Source organism: Pongo abelii, chromosome 12 (genome assembly GCF_028885655.2).
Source record: "Pongo abelii isolate AG06213 chromosome 12, NHGRI_mPonAbe1-v2.0_pri, whole genome shotgun sequence".
Taxonomy (NCBI): Eukaryota; Metazoa; Chordata; class Mammalia; order Primates; family Hominidae; genus Pongo; species Pongo abelii.
The window spans coordinates 37763642-37784353 of NC_071997.2; the positions used below are offsets into that span (position 1 = coordinate 37763642).

Consider the following 20712-nt stretch of genomic DNA (forward strand, 5'->3'; position numbering starts at 1 on the left):
GGCTAATTTTTGTATTTTTAGTAGAGACAAGTTTTCACCATATTGGCCAGGCTGCTCTTGGACTCCTGACCTCAGGTGATCTGCCCACCCTGGCCTCCCTAAGTGCTGGGATTACAGGTGTGAGCTATCGCGTCCCGCCTATTTATAGAAATTTTCTATAGGTATATAAGTAATAATTTGAAGGTCACAACTAGATGCCTTTTCGTGTAACCGTATCTTGAATGGAAAAAACATTTTCTTTCTACATAGAAATTATACATAAATAACCCAACGCTTTTTAATACCCATGAAAAACCATTAGCTCAAAGACACTTGCAAAGTTGTATCAGGTTGTTTTCCTTGGTGTGTATTAAGTTTGAAGCAAAGGGGATTTTCAGATACCAAGACAAAGTAGAAGTCTTCCACCAAGTTGAAATCATCACATTGCAATTTAATCATATGATACAACCAATTTTTTGATGTGTTATGCCATTCACCAAATACCAAAAATTTTTTAGGGGAAACTTTACATCCTCAACTATACACTTCCAGCTACACCACCACCTAACATGGACTTTAAAAAGAATACAAAGTACGGTATGCCTTCTCAGTGCCTTGTTAGTAATTCAGTTACAGTTCTGCCAAACTTTCTTTAAAGGAATACAATTCTCAATCTTACACTGTTCAGAGCACAAGCATAGCTTATTGTATACAAGAGATGTGCATCAGTTCCCACTCCTCAGGGACTGTATGAATTTGGCTTTATCTTTATTTTTTTGACGGAGTCTCACTCTGTCGCCAGGCTGGAGTGCAGTAGTGTGATTTTGGCTCACTGGACTCTGCCTCCCAGGTTCAAGTGATTCTCTTGCCTCAGCCTCCCAAGTAGCTAGGACTACAGGCGCACACCGCCATGCCCAGCTGATTTTTTTTGTATTTTTAGTAGAGACGGGGTTTCACCATGTTGGCCAGGATGGTCTTGATCTCTTGACCTCATGATCTACCCGCTTTGGCCTCCCAAGGTGCTGGGATTACAGGCATGAGCCACTGTGCTGGGCCAAATTTGGTTCTTAGAAACCAAGGAGTTGATGTGTGCACCAGGCCCAGGGCTGAAGAGCTGCTTCTCACTAGATGCCTCTCTTGGTCTGGCTGCTGTATCCAGTCCTATCCAGGGTTAGCTCTGTTCCTCCTTCTTGTGGCATCTGTGTTTCTCTTTCTGCTCTGTCTCTCCCTGTCTCCTAGTCCAAACATCCAAAGAAATTAATTACCTCCAGGAGATCGAGACCATCCTGGCTAACACGGTGAAACCCCGTCTCTACTAAAAATACAAAAAATTAGCTGGGCATGGTAGCAGGCGCCTGTAGTCCCAGCTACTTAAGAGGCTGAGGCAGGAGGATAGCGTGAACCTGGGAGGCAGAGCTTGCAGCGAGCTGAGATCGCGCCACTGCACTCCAGCCTGGGCGACAGAGCAAGACTCTGTCTCAAAAAAAAAAAAAAAAAAAAAAAATTAATGACCTCTGCCCCTAACTGAACAAAGCCCTTCATCTAAGGCCAACTTTGGTTGTCAGCCTTAGCCAGACACCTGCTTCTGGTCAAATCAATGTCTTGTCCACAGGGAGGCCCAGTGCTGTTTCTAGTTTTAGCTGGATGCAGGGTGTCAGACACAGCAGGTACTACGGTCTACCTGGCGGGTATCAAAGAATTGGTCGACGTTCTCTCAACAACCTAATAGGGACCAATCATGTAAGGCCAGTAGTAAAGGAGTTTGAAGTTCCCTTTCAGAAACCAATTAACAACCCCAAAGAGACAGTGTCTAACATAAAAGAGCAGCCATAAAAATATACAGTTAAACATATTTAATAGAAATATCAAAATAATCATTACACTTCCTCTCACTGCGGAAACCATGAAAGAATATGCCTTTTGTAATCAAAGGAATAATTTTTTATCATGCAAAAAAGTATTGTTATGACATTCGTTAAGTAGAGACTATACTTCAAAACAAGTTTATACAGACTTCAAAAAGTCTAAAGTCAAAGAGAAAGTGAAATATATTTAAATATGATTAGTTACATTGTATGCAGCTGGCATACTCATATTCACAGTTTATAAAGTAAAAAAACTAAACTCTTCATGTCAGCTCTGAAATAGATGCATTTTCATTAATACATTCACTAGTTAGGTCTGTTCTTCTAAGACAGGAGGAAAGACAAGATATATGAGATATTTTTTAAAGAACAAACTCAACATATCCAGCAGCAAATTTCAGTTAAACTAAATTGGAAACCAATGTTCTGTGTAACCAAAGTGCAAAGTCAGTTCTCCAGCTCAGAAGAAAATTAAGAGTACAAACTGAAGCTTAAGAGAACTTCAGAGAGCATACTGTGTGATTAACACATAAATATTAAAAATTATCCAATTTCTGATTTAAGAACTAAAATTATCCAATTTTTGATTTAGTTTTGATCTAGTCATTAAAACATATGCAGAGGTGTCAAAGGCAAGTAACAATACCACCTAAGGTTATTCAGAGGAACTGTGAAGATGTAGCACGGACCTCTAAGATGTCTTTCTAAAATCCCTTCTGATGGAAAGCTTATGGAACACTATCTGCCAAAAACACTGAAAGCACCAGTTTTATATTTAGATACAATGCTGAGTGATATAGTCAGTTGTGATAGGTTTTTATTTGGGAAAATGGAGAGGATTCTGAAAACAGATTCATGGCTTGCATGCAGTGACACCATACCAAGAGCCTGGAGAGGCACCACGAAATCACCTCAACTCAAGTGGTGGGCCCACCTATTCATAGTCAAGTGTTATACTAGCCAGCTCTAGGGCTCTGACAACATGAGTTTTAAGATAGTATAAAAAAAAAAAAGAACAGTTTATTTTAAAGCAAACAACTAAATTGTAGTTTAACTTAGCATAATTAACTGCAGCATATTTACTTCATAGTCCCTTAACATGTCACTTTTACCAATAAAGCTTTTTCATTCATATTCTAATCACAAAAATTTCTCAACAATTTATAACGATCTGTAAATCTGACCTTGCAATAAATAGTCATAAAACGTTATTTTTATTTTATTACTATTATTATTTTTAGAGACACGGTCTCGCTCTGTTCCCCGAGCTGGAGTGCAGTGGTACAATCACAGCTCACTAGCCTCAAGTGATTCTCCAGCCTCAGCCTCCCAAAGTAGTGGGATTTCAGACATGAATCACCACACCTGGCCTTGAAACATTATTTTTAAAGCCTAAATTCCAGTCGGTATGGTACCAAAATTTAGTTTAACTTCAAAATTCACAGTACTGCCGAGAAATGGGTGGGTCCTGAGGTTCCAGAGAAGTGGGGAGTGAATTCATTCCTGGTGGTTTTATTCTGGCAGCATGCACGGGAGATCATGAGTCACAGGGCTGTGGCCTGGTATCAACACTTCAAGCTGTTGTACTTTTACTTCAAGTTGAAACTTTTAAAATACATCTGTCATATAGATGTACAAATATATGTAGATGCAAACATATATACACACTTTTTGACAAAAGAATGATGGTAATATACATGAACCATTTTTGTAAATAGATTCTATTTGGTTAATAAAAATATTCCTTCCATCAATCTATCGAAGTCCAGACCAACTATGAAGATAGGATGCCCATCCAGAAGAACGGGAAGCATTTTCTTCCTCACCTTTGGAAAGTAAAACAAAAAAAAAGAAAAAAGAGTATTAAAATTTCTCAATGTAAAATCCATATTTTAGAACCACTCTACAATATAAGCAAATAATGTCTTTTTTACTGATTACATGCCTTTTTTTGGGGGGGTTCTTTTTTTTTGAGACAGGGTCTTGCTCTGTCACCCAGACTGGAGTGCAGTGGCGTGATAAGACTTCAATGCAGCCTTGATCTCCCAGGCTCAAGTGGTTCTCCCACCTCAGCCTCCCAAGTAACTGGGACCACAAGGTGTGTGCCACCATGCCTGGGTAATTTTCTGTTTTTTTGTAGAGATGCCGGTCTCATTGTTTTCCAGGCTGGTCTCAAACGATCCTCCCACTTTGACCTCACAGTGTTGAGATTACAGTCACGAGCCACTGTACCCATCCATATGTCATTCTTTAGACACATTACTTACTAAATTTCTCTTTTTAAAGAATATGCTGAATTTCCGGTTGAGCCAACTTAACAGCTAATTTTATATTTTAGCTTTAAAACACTGATAAGCAACATGAAGCAATCTAGAACTTAACCTTTAAATGGCTTTATTAAAGAAATCCAGCTATAAAAAATTATGCAGAAACGATTATCTACAAACAATCCTACCAGCACATAAGAAATTCTTCCTCTATTCTGAAATACCATCTTCTCAGAACATACTTTGATGTTATGAATCAATGTTTGTTCTTGAACATTATTTATTGTCTTTCTCTATTAAACAATTCCAAAATAAAATTTCCAGCACAACTAAATATTGTTGACAATAAGAGGATTTAAAAAAAAATTCTTTTAAAGCAGAAGCTTATATACAACTTAGAATCTAAAACCAATAGATTTATGGTAAACCTTAAAACTGAACCAAAACAAAAACCAAAGTTTTAATCATTTAAAAATCATGTTTATTGAGGTACAACCTACTTATAGTAAAACCTGCCATTTTCAGCATATAGCACTGAGTCTTGACAAATGCAGTTATGTACCACCACCGACCAAGGCCTGGCACATTTTTACCTCCTCAAAGTTCTCCCTGGCTGCTTCTCCCACTCCTTGGCAACCACTAACCTGTTTTCTGTCCTTATAGTTCTACTTTTCTCAGAGTGCCATGTAAGTAGAATCACACTGCACATAGTATTCTGAGTCTGACCTCTGTCAACTGGCATAATGCATTTGAGAATTATCCATGTTGCTGTACTGGCAGTGCATTCTTTTTTACTGCTGAGCTGTATTCAATTGCATGGCTGTACCAGTTTGTTTATTCATTTGCCAAGTGAAGGATAACTGAGATCTTCCTCGTTTTTAGCAATTTTAAAGAAAGTTTCTATGAATAATTGTATACAGGTTTTTAACTAAATGTTTTGGAGATATAATTCATATACCACATAATTCACCTTTTTAAAGTGCATAATTCACTGGTTTTTAATATATTCACAAGGTTTGTACATAGGTTTTTGTGTGAATACTGGTTTTCATTCCTCTTGGATAAAGATTTAATTTGGTATTACCCTTCTAGACACCTTTCTGTGTTTTCATATGTATCTATGTATGACAGTTTGACCTTAGGCAGAGTAGCATTTTCAAAATTTTACATGGGGAAACTCTAGAGTTAAAGCCATTTTATTTTTCTGTTCTGTCTGGTTTTACCTGCGTGTTATTTACAATCTGCTGCATAACAAATTACTACAACCTTAGTACCTTAACACATATTTATTTCACAGTTTTTGTGCATCAGGAGATCAGAAATGGTTCTATTTCAAGGTCTCTCACAGGGCTGCAATCAAGATGTTGGCATGGCTGGGGTCTCATCTGAAGGCTGGACTAGAGAAGAATCTACTTCCAAACTTATGTGGTAGTTGGAAGAATTTAGTTCCTCAAGGCTGCTAAACTGATGGCCTGTGTTCCTTGCCTCTGGGATCGTAGCTTGCTTCAACCAAGTGTGCAAGCAGAGAAGACAGAGAGTCCGCTAGCACGACAGAAGCCACAATCTCTTGTAATCTATCATTTTTGCTGTATTCTACTGGTTAAAAATAACTCATTAGGTTAAGCCTACTGGCTCTCAAGGGGAAGAGATTATACAAAGGCATGAATTTCTGGAGGAGGGAATGAGGGCAAAGAATTCTGAGAAGTCTGTCTTCCACAATCTGAAGAACTTCTAGAAAGTAGGAGGAAGCGATATTGCTTAGGGATGGACAACTTGGCACTGGTTGTGTTCCAAGTGAGGTAACTTTGTTCCCAAGAATAAAGAGAACCAGATGTCTGTAAACGTTTCCCTGAACTGAAATGCAGATTGTTTTATGTTCACCTGAAATGAATGGTGTAAGCTGAATATAAGATTTTTGACAAAATAAAAATTTTGCTGTGTTCTCAGATCTGGCAGGCTCCTGCCCTTGTGCAAACAATGTTCCTGGCAGCTATTCATCTCCTTAGGTAAATAAGAATTGAAGAAAAGCTGTGCTGAGACAGGGTGCATTTGCTCTTGCTTTGGAAAGTTGTTTTCTGATAAGGTTCTATATCCTCTGCAAATCAAATCAGGCACTTACAGTGTGAGTATGCATTCTCTTCCTGCCAGTCTGGAGATGATCAAAAAGCCTATAACAGCTTGGCCTATTTTCCTATTGGGTTGCTGGGCTTTTTTTCCTCTTTATTTACTTGTAGAGAGTTTTAGACCTCTGTGTATGTATGGTGTACAAGTGACAATATTCAGATCTGTAAATTGTAACCCAGTCTGGGAGCAAAGAAGATACAGAAAAACGACTTTTACTTCCTGCTTGAGTAGTAAAATTGAGATTCAAGTTTTGCATATAGAAGTACTATATGGCTAACTTATTTGGGGAGCAAAGCTGACTTATCATAAGTCTATCTCAAATAGAAATGAAACACTCAATTTGTGAAATACGCTGAGTTTTAATGCGTGTGGGGGCAGGGTGAATTAACATTTGCGATGGAAGGAGAAGAGCAATCTATACTTACCAGTGTCTATTTGACATTGTTTGGGGACTACTGCTACACTCTAAGTCATTTTACCTTATAACTCAGAGTTGTAACACGCTACTCTGAGCAGCTCATGACATCTGCTTGAAATTTAAGTTGGGCCTCTAATATGTGTTTATTATAAGGACTTTGATGCTGCTTTGCAGAGTTGGGTAACCTACTTTACCCCCTAAGCTAATGTTTCCCAAATACACCCAAACCCACAGAAAGGAAAACTATTCCTCATAAACTTACAGCCAACATCATAAACATTTTATACCTAGAGCCGATGATACAGTCAGGTATTTACCAACACTCATGTATATATGTAGAGTTTCAAGAAATAATTGCTTACCCTTACTAGATTCAACATATTCTAATGTTTGACATATTATTTTTATTTCTTAATTTTTTTTTTTTTTAAGATGAGGTTTTACTCTGTTGCCAGGCTGAAATGCAGTGGCGTGACCAGGATTTTGACCAGAAGTTTGACTGCAGCCTCGAACTCCTTATAACAAACAATCCTGCTGCCTTAGCCTCCCGAGTAGCTAGGACTATGGGCACATGCCACCAGATCTGGCATATTTTAAAATTTTTGTAGACATACGGTCTCGCCATGTTGCCCAGGCTGATTCTGAACTCCTGTTCTCAAGAAATCCTCCTGCCTGGTCTTCCCAAACTGTTGGGCTTACAGGTGTGAGTCACTGAGCCCAGCTTGTATTCTTTTGATTAAAAAAAAAAATTCTGAATGTGATCCACCAAATTAATTTCACCATCCACTAATAGGTAGCAACCTGAATGAAAAATACTGTTATCAACTTTACACAAAACCAGAGATTATAAACATTTGCTTCCAAGGAGATGAAAGAGGCAAAGGGTACTTGTTTGCTCTGATGGGCCCTGTTTCCTTCAGTGCCAGGAAGAGTGGCTCTCAGACCTTTCTTCTGGCATCCCTCATGTATGCAGTGTTGGTTATTATTTTCAAGGCCTTGGTAACAAAATGCCCCTAGTGTGACCAGTCAGACTGACAGTCCATATCTGTAATATGGTGGTAAGTTTCCTTTGCATATCTTTCTTTCTTGCGTCTTAGATCTTTTACTTAGGAAATTTTCTTTTTGCTTGAAGTACATCATTAAGAATTTTCAATGAAGGCGGATTCTTAAAGTTTTTGTTTTCCAGACGAGATCTTGGAAAATATAAAAGGTTGGCAGTTATTTTAGTACATGCGATAGTACTACACCAATGCTGTTGAGAAGTCTATTGTGAGGCAATGTGTCTTCTTTCTCCGGCTGCTTTTGAGATTTCTCTCTGTCTTTTTTAGGGGCAGTTTTACTCTTATGTGACTAGAAAAAAAAAGAATTCTTTTTTTTTTAATACTGCATGAGATTTTATTGGGTTTTTGATCTGTGGATAGATATCCTTCAACAGTTCTGAAAGATTTCCAGCCATTCTCTTCATATATTATCTGTGCTGTATTCTTTTCTCTCCTTTCAGAACTTCGATTAGTAAAAACATGTTTGATGTATTTTCCCACTCTTGTTTTTTGTTTCTCCCATGCTGAATTCTGTGTAATTTCTTTTGAACTATCTTCTAGTTTACATTTTTTTTTTTTTTTTTGAGACAGTTTTGCTCTTGTTGCTCGGGCTGGAGTGCAATGGCACCATCTCAGCTCACTGCAACCTCTGCCTCCTGGGTTCAAGCGATTCTCCTACCTCAGCCTCCCAAGTAGCTGGGATTACAGGCATGTGCCACCACGCCCAGCTAATTTTTGTATTCTGAGTAGAGAGGGGTTTCACCATGTTGGCCAGGCTGGTCTCGAACTCCTGACCTCAGGTGATCTACCCTCCTCAGCCTCCCAAAGTGCTGGGATTACAGGTGTGAGCCACCGCGCCAGGCCTTACATTCTCTTTCTTAAAGAGAGAATGTAAGTATCTAAATCTGCTGCTAAACCATCACTGTTTTTAATTGTAATAAGGTCTCTTTTATGTACTCACATTGATAAGAGACAAGTAGTAAATAATCTTTAAAGCGCAAACTAATTTAAATGTAAGTGTTTTCCTGTCTGTTTACAGGACTTAGCAAATGCACATCTTAGAGTTCTGGGTTTCTAATGTGTATCTCCTCTATGAAATTCTTTAAAAATATCTGTTATTGCTATCCCTTAGGTTAGTCTCTTTTAGAACTTCTAAATCAATGGACCCTTAACTTATAGGAGCCACCTGGATGTTAGCAACAACTACATTAAACATGCTGAGTTTTTAAAAGAGGGCTGTTAGACATGCTAAGTATTTTGAGATAATATCATTGTTGTATTGAAAACTATTGAAAACTTTAATTTTAAAATGCAAACGTTCTTAAAGTCCCGGTTAATTTCATAACTATAAAATTAGTTATAATTTTGAGATTTCTGTCTTGTTTTTTATAGGGGCAGTTTTACTCTTAGATGACTAGAAGTAGATTTCTTCTTTTTTATAACTATAAAATTAGGTTTACTTTTGTTAGAATAAATTAAAGACAGTGAATTTGTAATTTGAATAACTATTTACTAAAAATATACAAGATGTATTCTTATTTGGGCCCTTGTGACAAAAATACTATTGTGGCCATAGAAATCTATCCTATAGTTTGAAGAATTGAGATTACTGTCAGTATTGAGAACATTCTACCATCATCATTAGAAAGTTTATGAAAAACCAGATTCAAAGAAACTATCAATACTACTTATGAAGTATGTCTGTAAAAAAAATTAAGCCTGAATCTTATCAGGCCTCTAGACCAGGGTTTCTCAAGGTATGGGCCCCAGACCAGAAGCATCAGCAACAAATTGTTAAAAATGCAGAATCTTGGGTCAGAATTGGGGACCAGCAATTGGAATTTTAGTAAGTATACCACATGATTCAGATGCCTGCTCAATTTTGAGGATGACTCATCAGTTTAGTTATTAGGATTTACAGGGGATAGGGGAACATGTTAAAGAGCACCAACTAGATAAGGTCAGTCAGTTAAAAGTAAGATGTCTGGACATTCTGGGCCTCCTGATGTCTTAGAAAGCACACAATACCATCTATGATGTATTTTTGTCCACCATCCCACCCAATTGCACCTGGATCTTCCTATTTATAGGCAATTGGAACAAGTTCAGTGTTACTCTGTAATGATTAAAACCCAAATATAGGACTGCTATAGCATAAATGACCAGTTTCTTCAATTAATAAGTGGCACATTAAAAAATACATTTATATATATAATTGTTAGAGATAAAAAAACAACAAAATGGCCGGGCGTGGTGGCTCACACCTGTAATCCCAGCACTTTGGGAGGCCAAGGTGGGCAGATCACAAGGTTAAGAGATTGAGACCATCCTGGCCAACATGGTGAAACCTCGTCTCTACTAAAAGTAGAAAAATTAGCTGGGTATGGTGGTGTGCATCTGTAGTCCCAGCTACTCAGGAGGCTGAGGCAGGAGAATCGCTTGAATCCGGGAGGTGGAGATTGCAGTGAGCCATGATCGGACCACTGCACTCCAGCCAGGGTGACAGAGCAACACTACATCTCAAACAAACAAAAACACAACAACAAAGTAAAGCTTAAGGAACATCAACCAAATGCAATATACGAGCCCTATTTAGGATACTATAAAAAGACATTCACAATAACACAGGCAAAATGAACATAAACTAGGTATAGGTGACAGAGAAATCCAATAAACATTGAATTATTCACTGGGGAAAATGATGTGTGGGATTTAAGTCTCTAACTCTCCCCTATTTACGCCAAAAGACTGTCCATGAGTTGAAAACTATTAGAGATGCGTGACAACTCAAGAGAGATTATAGTGTCCTCCTTGTATGCTTGAAAATGTCAAAAGTAATTTAAAACTAAAACAAAAACAAAACCATAATTCTTAAGATGCAGCTTGAATTCAGTTAACTACAGCAGTTGTATGTGAAGCATTTCAAAGAAGTTAATGACATCACAGTATTAAATACATCTGACATGGAAACCAACTCTAACTACAACATAGGTTTTTTGTTTTGTTTTGTTTTGTTTTGTTTTTGAGATGGAGTCTCACTCTGCCGTCAGGCTGGAGTACAGTGGCGTGACAGATCACTGCAACCTCCGCCTCCTGGGTTCAAGCGATTCTCCTGTCTCAGCCTCCTGAGTAGCTGGGACTACAGGCGCATGCCACTATGCCCAGCTATTTTTGTATTTTTAGTAGAGACGAGATTTCACCATGTTGGCCAGGATGGTCTTGGTTATCTTGACCTTGTGATCCGCCTGCCTCGGCCTCCCAAAGTGGTGGGGTTATAGGAGTGAACCACTGGTGCCTGGCCTATGGCAGTTTTAAAACTGCATTTGCCTAGAAAGTGGATTGCTGTATATAGGCCAAGTGTTGGGCTATATGACTCCATTGTCTTAGGCTATTTGGGGTTGGAGGAAGGAAGAGGGGTGAAGTAGAAAAGGAACAAGCTAATAAATTTTTTTTTATTTTTTTATTTATGAAGTATTTATTGATCATTCTTGGGTGTTTCTCAGAGAGGGGGATATGGCAGGGTCATAGGATAATAGTGGAGAGAAGGTCAGCAGATAAACACATGAACAAAGGTCTCTGGTTTTCCTAGGCAGAGGTCCCTGCGGCCTTCTGCAGTGTTTGTGCCCCTGGGTACTTGAGATTAGGGAGTGGTGATGACTCTTAAAGAGCATGCTGCCTTCAAGCATCTGTTTAACAAAGCACATCTTGCACCGCCCTTAATCCATTTAACCCTGAGTTGACACAGCACATGTTTCAGAGAGCACGGGGCTGGGGGAAAAGCCATAGAGCAACAGCACCCCAAGGCAGAAAAATTTCTCCTAGTCAGAACAAAATGGTGTCTCCTATGCCCACCTCTTTCTACACAGACACAGCAACAATCTGATCTCGCCTTCCTTTCCCCACACTTCCCCTCCCCTTCTTTTCAACAAAACCGCCATCGTCCTCATGGCCCGCTCCCGATGGTCGCTGTCTCTTCGGAGCTGTTGGGTACACCTCCCAGACAGGGTGGCCGGGCAGAGGCGCTCCTCACCTCCCAGACAGGGCGGCCGGGCAGAGGCGCTCCTCACTTCCCAGACGGGGCAGCCGAGCAGAGGCGCTCACCTCCCAGTCGGGGCAGCCGGGCAGAGGCGCTTCTCACTTCCTCCCAGACGGGGTGGCGGCCGGGCAGAGGCGCTCCTCACCTCCCAGACGGGGCGGCCGGGCAGAGGTGCTCCTCATCTCCCAGACGGGGCAGCCGAGCAGAGGTGCTGCTCACTTCCTCCCAGACGGGGTGGCGGCCGGGCAGAGGCACTCCTCACCTCCCAGATGGGGCGGCCGGGCAGAGGCGCTCCTCACCTCCCAGATGGGGTGGCCAGGCAGAGGCGCTCCTCACTTCCCATATGGGGTGGCGGCCGGGCAGAGGCGCTCCTCACTTCCCAGATGGGGCGGCGGCCGGGCAGAGGTGCTCCTCACTTCCTCCCAGACGGGGTGGCGGCCAGGCAGAGGCACTCCTCACCTCCCAGACGGGGTGGCCAGGCAGAGGCGCTCCTCACTTCCCATACGGGCTGACGGCCGGGCAGAGGCGCTCCTCACCTCCCAGATGGGGCGGCCGGGCAGAGGCGCTCCTCACCTCCCAGACGGGGTGGCCAGGCAGAGGCACTCCTCACTTCCCAGACGGGGTGGCGGCCGGGCAGAGGCGCTCCTCACTTCCCAGATGGGGCAGCCGGGCAGAGGCGCTCCTCACTTCCTCCCAGATGGGGTGGCGGCCAGGCAGAGGCACTCCTCACCTCCCACACGGGGTGGCCAGGCAGAGGCGCTCCTCACTTCCCATACAGGGTGGCGGCCAGGCAGAGGTGCTCCTCACTTCCCAGATGGGGCAGCCGGGCAGAGGCGCTCCTCACTTCCTCCCAGACGGGGTGGCGGCCGGGCAGAGGCACTCCTCACCTCCCAGACGGGGTGGCCAGGCAGAGGCACTCCTCACTTCCCAGACGCGGCGGCAGCCGGGCAGAGGCGCTCCTCACTTCCCAGACGGGGCAGCCGGGCAGAGGCGCTCCTCACTTCCCAGACGGGGCAGCCGGGCAGAGGCGCTCCTCACTTCCTCCCAGATGGGGTGGCGGCCGGGCAGAGGCTCTCCTCACCTCCCAGACGGGGCGGCCGGGCAGAGGCGCTCCTCACTTCCTCCCAGACGGGGTGGCGGCCGGGCAGAGGCGCTCCTCACTTCCTCCCAGACGGGGTGGCGGCCGGACAGAGGCGCTCCTCACCTCCCAGACGGGGCGGCCGGGCAGAGGCGCTCCTCACTTCCCAGATGGGGCGGCCGGGCAGAGGTGCTCCTCACTTCCCAGACGTTGGGCAACTGGGCAGAGGTGCTCCTTCACATCCCAGATGATGGGCGGCCGGGTAGAGACGTTCCTCACTTCCTATACGGGATGGCAGCCGGGCAGAGGCGCTCCTCACTTCCCAGATGGGGCGGCCGGGCAGAGGGGCTCCTCACAACCCAGACGATGGGCGGCCAGGCAGAGACGCTCTTCACTTCCTAGACAGGGTGGCGGCGGGGCAGAGGCTGTAATCTTAGCACTTTAAGAGGCCAAGGCAGGAGGCTGGTAGGTGGAGGTTGTAGCGAGCCGAGATCACGCCACTGCACTCCAGCCTGAGCACCACTGAGCATTGCGTGAGCGAGACTCCGTCTGCAATCCCAGCACCTCGGGAGGCCGAGGCAGGCAGATCACTCGATGCCAGGAGCTGGAGACCAGCCCGGTCAACACGGCGAAACCCCGTCTCCACCAAAAATACAAAAACCATTCAGGTGTGGCGGCGCACGCCTGCAATCCCAGGCACTCAGCAGGCCGAGGCAGGAGAGTCACAGGAGCCTGAGGCAGGGAGGTTGCAGCGAACCAAGATCACGGCAGTACAGTCCAGCTTCGGCAACAGAGAGAGATCGAAAAAAGAAGGAGAGGGAGACCGAAGAAGGGAGAGGGAGGGGGAGAGGGAGGGGGAGGGGGGAGAGGGGGAGGGAGAGGGCCCCTCTCCTTCATTATAAACAAAAACTTAGTATCATTTCCTAGCTAGGAAAAATAACAGTACACCGTAAGATACAGATTCTTGTTCCACTTCTGCTATTACTCAGTAAAGACACCTTGGGTAGGTAAATCAGCCTCTCTTGGCCTCAGTTTACTCATGTCTAAAGTCTTCATTTCTAAGGTCCCTTGGGACAATGACGTTATCACATTCAAAACAGAATAAGGCTCTATGTTCTACAGTAGTGTATAGGCACATTCGTTCTTAGGTCAGGGATTCCTAACCTAGAGCTCACAGAAACTGTACGCAAGTATACATCCACTTTTAAGTTAACACTTTTCACATTTCTCAAAGACCGTATCTTTAAAAATAAAAGATTAAGAGCTACCTTAGCTAGTAATAAAACTGGTATACTTAAAAAAAAAAATTCAGAGATTGTTACTTTATCATTGTACTTGTCTGACATGGCTAAGATGTGTTACTGGTCACTAATGGTGAGATTTCACTTCCCTAACCTGTTCTTGAAGGCCTTCAACAGATCCCACTTCTTCTTCCACTCTAGTAGCCACACTTCTAAAAATGATCTGTGCAACATATATAATATGCAAGCTGTAGAATGCTGGCTGTTAAAAATGGGGTCCATTTTCAAATACAACATTTTTCTAAACCATGCACAAAAGAACAGCCCTACAGGGACACTCTTCCATATTGTATACATGCCGTTGCCACTATATTTGAATACTGGCAGACGTTAGTGGCTAAAGATAAACATTAGATAAAACATAGGTCTTCACTGAGCAGACCTGAAATAACAGAGCAATGAAGTACATTACAAATCAGCATCCCAGTACATTTTTAAAAAACAAACCAACAAGGGTGTCATGCCACCAGTCAAAAGGTACTTTGCTTAAACTGGCATTCTTTAACATGCATGTTGTAGTGGTAAGTACTTAATTTCATACAGCCACAGTTATTAATACTTTGCTAAGAGCTACCAGCTGCTAAAAACTGCTGTTATCTCATACTGAGAATGCTAGTTCTATACCTTTGCTCTCAGGCTGTGAGGAAGGGGTGCTAGTCCAAAAGGCCACGGGATTAGATTTAAAAAGGCTAAAATTAAATCCTAGAAAATAAAGAATATTTTTTAACATTTTGGGAAACAAAATGAATATGCTTTTAAAACATAAAAAGCCAGAATCCCTCAATTTATACCACCAATCTGATTGTCTTACCTATTCATTTATCCCTGTAGTTTCATTCTTTGCTCATTTAATAAATGAGCAAGACTGACATACAACATATAAAATGAGAACATCTCAATATCATGTTCTTTTTTTTTTTTTTTTTTTTTTGGAGACAAAGTCTCTCACTCAGTCACTCAGGCTGGAGTGCAGTGGCATGATTTCAGCTCACTGCTACCTCCATCTCCTATGCTCAAGCGATCCTCCTGCTTCAGCCTCCTGAGTAGCTGCTAATTATAGGCACACACCACCATGCCCAACTCATTTTTGTATTTTCAGTAGAATTTTGTATTTTCACCATGTTGGCCAGGCTGGTCTCGAACTCCTGAGCTCAAGTGATCTGCCCACCTTAACCTCCCAAAGTGCTGGCATTCTAGGAGTGAGCCACCGTGCCCAGCCTCAATATCATGTTTTCTGAGTGACAAAAGAAACTGAACAAATGAAAATGAACACTTTAAAAAAAGACTCACGTTAATGCGCATGATTCAAGCATGAGTCCGTATACTGTACTGAGTTCTTTTGCTCTGCCCTAGCATGATAGAAGTATCTTCCAGTTACTGAAATGTCTTAAACTAAGTTCTCTTGCTCTTTGAAACCTCACCGTGAACTTATTAAGGGAGAAAAAAAAATTGCTCAAATATTTTGGGGGTGTTCACAAAGCATCATTTATATCCCAACATTAGTATCCTACAAAGAGTCTGCATCAAGCTAAACATTAAAAGAAAGAAAAACTGTGCTTAACTTAACAACAAAGTACTTACCCTTTTCTGGTGTTTTAAATGTGTAGTTGATTGAAGATTCTTCCGTTGGAAAGGAAGCAAAGAGATTTTTGACTTTGCTATCTGAAGACTGTTCCATATTAGAGTTCTTTGACAGTTCACATTTGTTAGGTTCCACTTTGCTTTCAGATCCACTCTGGGCTACTGAACTAGTTTCACTATTGTTACTTTTCAAAGGTGCATTAAAACTAAATCCAAACAAAGACCCAGTGGCTGAACTGTTGCCAAATGCAAATGGTTTTGATTTTTCACTACTAAAAATGCTTTTAACAGACTCTGAACCAAATATAAACTTTGGAGGAGAAACCACCGCTTTTGTTGTTGTTTCAGATGTGCTAGACACTTCAACTTCTGAAGTTGCATCTGCTACATCATCACCCTGAATAACATCTGTCCTCTCTCTTGTGGTTTCTTCTAATACAGCTACAGCAATTTTGCCACATGGTGACTCTCTGGGAGTGCTTGACCGAGAAACATGAGGTGTTATCAAAGAATCTTTTTCCTAGGCTGTTTTTGCTTCATCAAAAAAAATTTTTTTTTTTAAGCTTTCCAAAAAGAACATATTATTTTATTTATTCTAATTTAATTACCCTTTTTTTTAAAAAATTATTATTATACGTTTGCTTTTACGGTATATGTGTGCAATGTGCAGGTAAGTTACGTATGTATACATGTGCCATGCTGGTGCACTGCACCCACCAGCTCGTCATCTAGCATTAGGTATATCTCCCAATGCTATCCCTCCCCCCTCCCCCCTCAAAAATTTTCTTAAACGAGTCTGCAACATCCTGTAGTTTAAAACAAACAGCTAAATGCTCTACTTTTCTTTCTCCATCTGCAAAATCACATGCAGTCCACACCCATACTCTTTCTGTTCCTTTCATAGTTTGCAAAGTCATGTCTGGAGTTATTCTGTGATTGGCACAAAGTTTTAATACTTGGTCCCTTCTCATCACTATACGAACTTGCTTATTATCATAATTCTGTAAAATCTTTATATCACCAATGCCCCTTTCTTTCCATTGACCAACATCTTTATCATATCTGTAGAGTTTTGCCCTGTGACTAAAAACAACTTGTTCATTTTCCTCACCACTGGATACTTCAACTAGATCAGGTAAAGGAACAACAGGTTCAAAGTACTGTCCATCTCTCTCTTCTTCTTGAGTAACATCAGATTCTTCATCAGTGCCAACTGAAGTCCCACTCTGATTCAACTTGGCAGGAGACGTAGATGGACTCAAAGCAGATTTCAAACTCAAGTTAAATCCTGTTGTTGACTCACCAGAGCGGAAAAGATTTTTTCTCACAGGGCTACCTGCCAATGCAGAAGCATGTACTGAGCTACTACTAACACTATCATCCAAAGCATCTTCCCTTAAATCATAGTTATCCCATTCTAATGTGGGCCCAGTGTTTTCAGGATTGGGTTTTATTGTTGTGTCTGAGGCACTGGCTGCATCTGTATCTGAACTCTTATACTCTTCCTCAGTGACTTTTGTTTGATCATTTGTCAAAAATGTTTTGATATCTTTCAGTCCACTCTTCATTTCTTCAGCTCTCTGTATTAACTTGGCAGCTCTGCCAGTATCTACAAGTTTATGGGGAGTTTGAAGTGGTATGTCTAACAGAAGCCGCTGGCATTCCTCAAATCTCTGCTTGAATTCTTCAGCCAGCTCTGGTGTTTTAAATTTTGCTGCCAACTGCTCTAGTTTGGCATCACCACCAGAGAAATCAATGGCTAACCAGATCCATGCTCTATCTGATCCAGAGAGAGGCTTCAGGTTCATTGTAGTCGTTATCCAATGATTAGCACACACTTTTAGTACTTGTTCTCTTCGCATCAGCATTCTTAGTTTGCCATTGACCTCATTTTTGAGAATTTTTAAGTTCCCCAAGCCCCTTTCTTTCCACTGACTTATCTCAGCATCAAATCTAAATAGTTTTACCCGCTGTGAATACAGAACTTTTTCATCTTCTTCTCCTGTTACAAGTTCTACTTTTTCAGGCATTTGAACTACTGGTTCAAAATGGATGTCATCGCTGTCCTCAGTCTTATAGACATCATCATCTTTCTCAAAATCACCAGAAGTGTTTGCTTTATTGGCCATTTTACCGCATTGTGATGAGAATAATTTTTCTCCAGCACCTGAAAATCCCTTGAAATTGGGCTCTTTTTTGCCAAACTGAAATCCTTCTCCTGAAGTTGATTTTGCAAGATCTGCAAATGTAAACGTGCTACTTGTTTGGCCAACAATCACAACACAACCATTCTTCTGGCTACTAATATCCTGAGCCTGGAAGCCAGTATCATTTTCAAGAGGCTTTTCACTTTTCTTTTCTTCATTTCCTGGTTCCGAAATGCCAAACTTAAATCCATCAGCAGACACAGGGATGGAAAATCCTTCTTTGGTTGACTTAAATTCTGTATTAGAAGAACCCTGAAACATACATGAAGGTGAATTTTCTTGATCCACATGCCCAAATTTGAATCCTTGCTCTGTATTGCCAAACTTAAAAGCTTTTTCTGAGAAATTACTTTTAAATCCTGTTCCCACCTGACTTCCAGAAGAGTCATGCAACTTCATTTCTGAGCCCAATGTGAAAGCTGAAGGAGCTTCTGCAATAGGTTTATAAGTTGGTTTAGAGGCATCACAAGCCACACATTTTAAGAAAGAACTCTCATTTTGTACACAGCAAACACTACAGTCCCACTGTCCTTTCCTGATGAACATTCCTTCAAATCCCCTCTTTGGAGCCTTGCTTATCTTGTTATCATGACTTGTGGGTTCTTTTACAATTCTGACAGCCTGATTTGATGCTGTGGCTACATTTGTTCCTGGGGCTTTTAAAATGCTCTGGGCTTCTTCAAACTTGCACTTAAAAAGTGCTGCTTCCTCAGGAGTTTTGAACCTAATAGCAAGTTGTTCTAGTTTTGGCAACTCATCTGCATAATCAAGGGCATGCCATACAAAAGATCTGTCTGATCCAGCAGTTGGTGTCAATTTCATATCTGGACTGATGTAATGATTTGCACAGATTTTCAATACTTGCTCTCGTCTCATTAGAAGGCGAATTTTACCAGATGTTTTATGCCTCAGTATTTTTACATTGCCAATCCCACGTTCTTTCCATCCTTTGGATTCTACATCAAAACGAAACAATTTCGCGCGGTTGCAAAAGAATTCTTCTTCATCTTCCTCACCAGTTTTTACTTCAACCTTATCCGGAAGAGGTACTACAGGCTCAAAGTGAGGACCGTCATCATCATCATCCCCATGGGCACTTCCTCCATCTGTCTCCTGATTCTTGTTTGCTGTCTCTAAAGTGGGTGTTCCAAATACTGATTTCCCTGGACCATGGAAAGTAAACATATCATCACTTCGCCGAAAACCAGAATTCTTTTGCTGACTCGACCCCATGTTTTCTGCAAATGAAATTCCAGACACATTTTTGCTTCCAAAATTGAATGCATTTCCAGGCCCAATGGTTTGACCACCAGGAATTGGTTTGGGTCCACTATAGCCATCTCCTTGCAAGGGTTTATCTGAAGTCAGGAGACCTAAAAGGCTTTCACTGTTACTGTAAGCTGCAGGAGGGGGCTGTGTCACAACCTGTGGTGAGGAAAATGTGAAGTCACCATCATTTGATTTGAAATTTGAGTTAAATTTAAAAGGAGCTGGCTGTGTTGTGTGTGCTGGTGTTGGCAAAGATGGCCTTATTCCTTCACCCAGCATGGGCTGAACAAAATTAGTTTTCCCAAATTCTATAGCCTTAGATTCTGCAGATCTTGAAGCATGAGCTGCAGTTAGAGGTTTTGTGAAATATCCTGGTTCTGGCAAAGGTGGATTTGTGCTTGTCTGTTGAACATTGTAATTAAAGGAATCATCACCCCTGGGCGATAGAATTCCTGTTGCAGGAGACTCAAAACGCAATGCAGGAGGACCATACATCTCCTGAGAGAACATACAAGCAGATGAGCTTTGCACTGGCGGTGTGTGCATCTGTTGCGGATAGGCATAAATATGCTGTTGGGGTGGAAGCCTATTCATGCCATAGACTGGGCCCTAAAAGACAGAAAGTTAAAACATTTTGTAGATTGTCTACAAAACTACAGATAACTAAATGCAAACCAATTCTCACAAACTTCAAACATGAATATGAAGTGAAGAAGATCTCATTAGGGGATGTAGTACACATCATTAACCCGTTTATGCCAGAGGCTGCAAATTTTCTGTGTGAAAAATCAGACCTTGGCAATGACCTTGAGCAGGAGGATATAAATAACTCCCATAAGCTTAGTGTTCCAATAATGGAGCACTAGGCATAAGTAGGTTAAGAGAAAACCACATTACTACAAAGATACTTGCATATATACTTGGCATATAATGAAAATTAATTCTAGCATCTTAAAATCTACAGCTAAAGTCATAAAATAAATACCTTCTTCATTCCTAAACAATTTATCAAATGATGTTAACAATAATGATGATGATGATGATGATGATGATAACATTCATTGAGCATTTATTAATGTGCCAGCTGGGCACTGTTCTAAGCACTTTACATTATTATCTCATTTTAATATCCCCAAAAGCCCTATGAATTAAGGTATTATTATTATCCTCATTTTACATATGAGGCAACTGATGCATTGAGAGGTTAAGAAACTTGCCTGTGGTCAAAATAAGCAGAAGAGCAAGGGTCTAAATGCACCCCAACACTCTGTCCTCAAAGCTGTCACATTCAACTACCACTGTAATATTGAGTCTTCAATCAATTGTTATACATATAGCTGTATCAGGCCCGAAAGTACTTACCACATAGTGGGTCAGCAAGGGCATTACAGTTCTATTTCTGTTAAAACAGAATGATGAAGGATCCACCACCACCACTCCCATTTTTAAAATATTCTAAATATTCACACTTATTGTAACACAAAAATAAGGTGACTAAGAAGTATAATTTCTGTATTTGGAGATAAATTTAAAATATCTACATTTTA

The 20712-nt window shown here is 41.5% G+C and overlaps 1 protein-coding gene and 1 pseudogene across 2 annotated transcripts in view; both read right to left on the minus strand.

The window, feature by feature from the left end:
• Positions 1–409: 409 nt before the first annotated feature.
• Positions 410–16269, minus strand: LOC129057640 (ranBP2-like and GRIP domain-containing protein 3; annotated as a pseudogene).
• The window catches only part of LOC100449628 (E3 SUMO-protein ligase RanBP2-like), a 47854-nt gene continuing 42156 nt past the window's right edge, over positions 15015–20712 (minus strand). The window contains exon 20 of one of the 2 annotated variants that reach the window (XM_054547855.2): positions 15015–19774. In XM_054547855.2, coding sequence (XP_054403830.1) covers positions 16424–19774 — 3351 coding nt within the window. In that variant the 3' untranslated portion in view covers positions 15015–16423. The remainder of the gene's footprint in view (positions 19775–20712) is intronic. The other variant, XM_054547863.2, reaches the window with a different exon arrangement.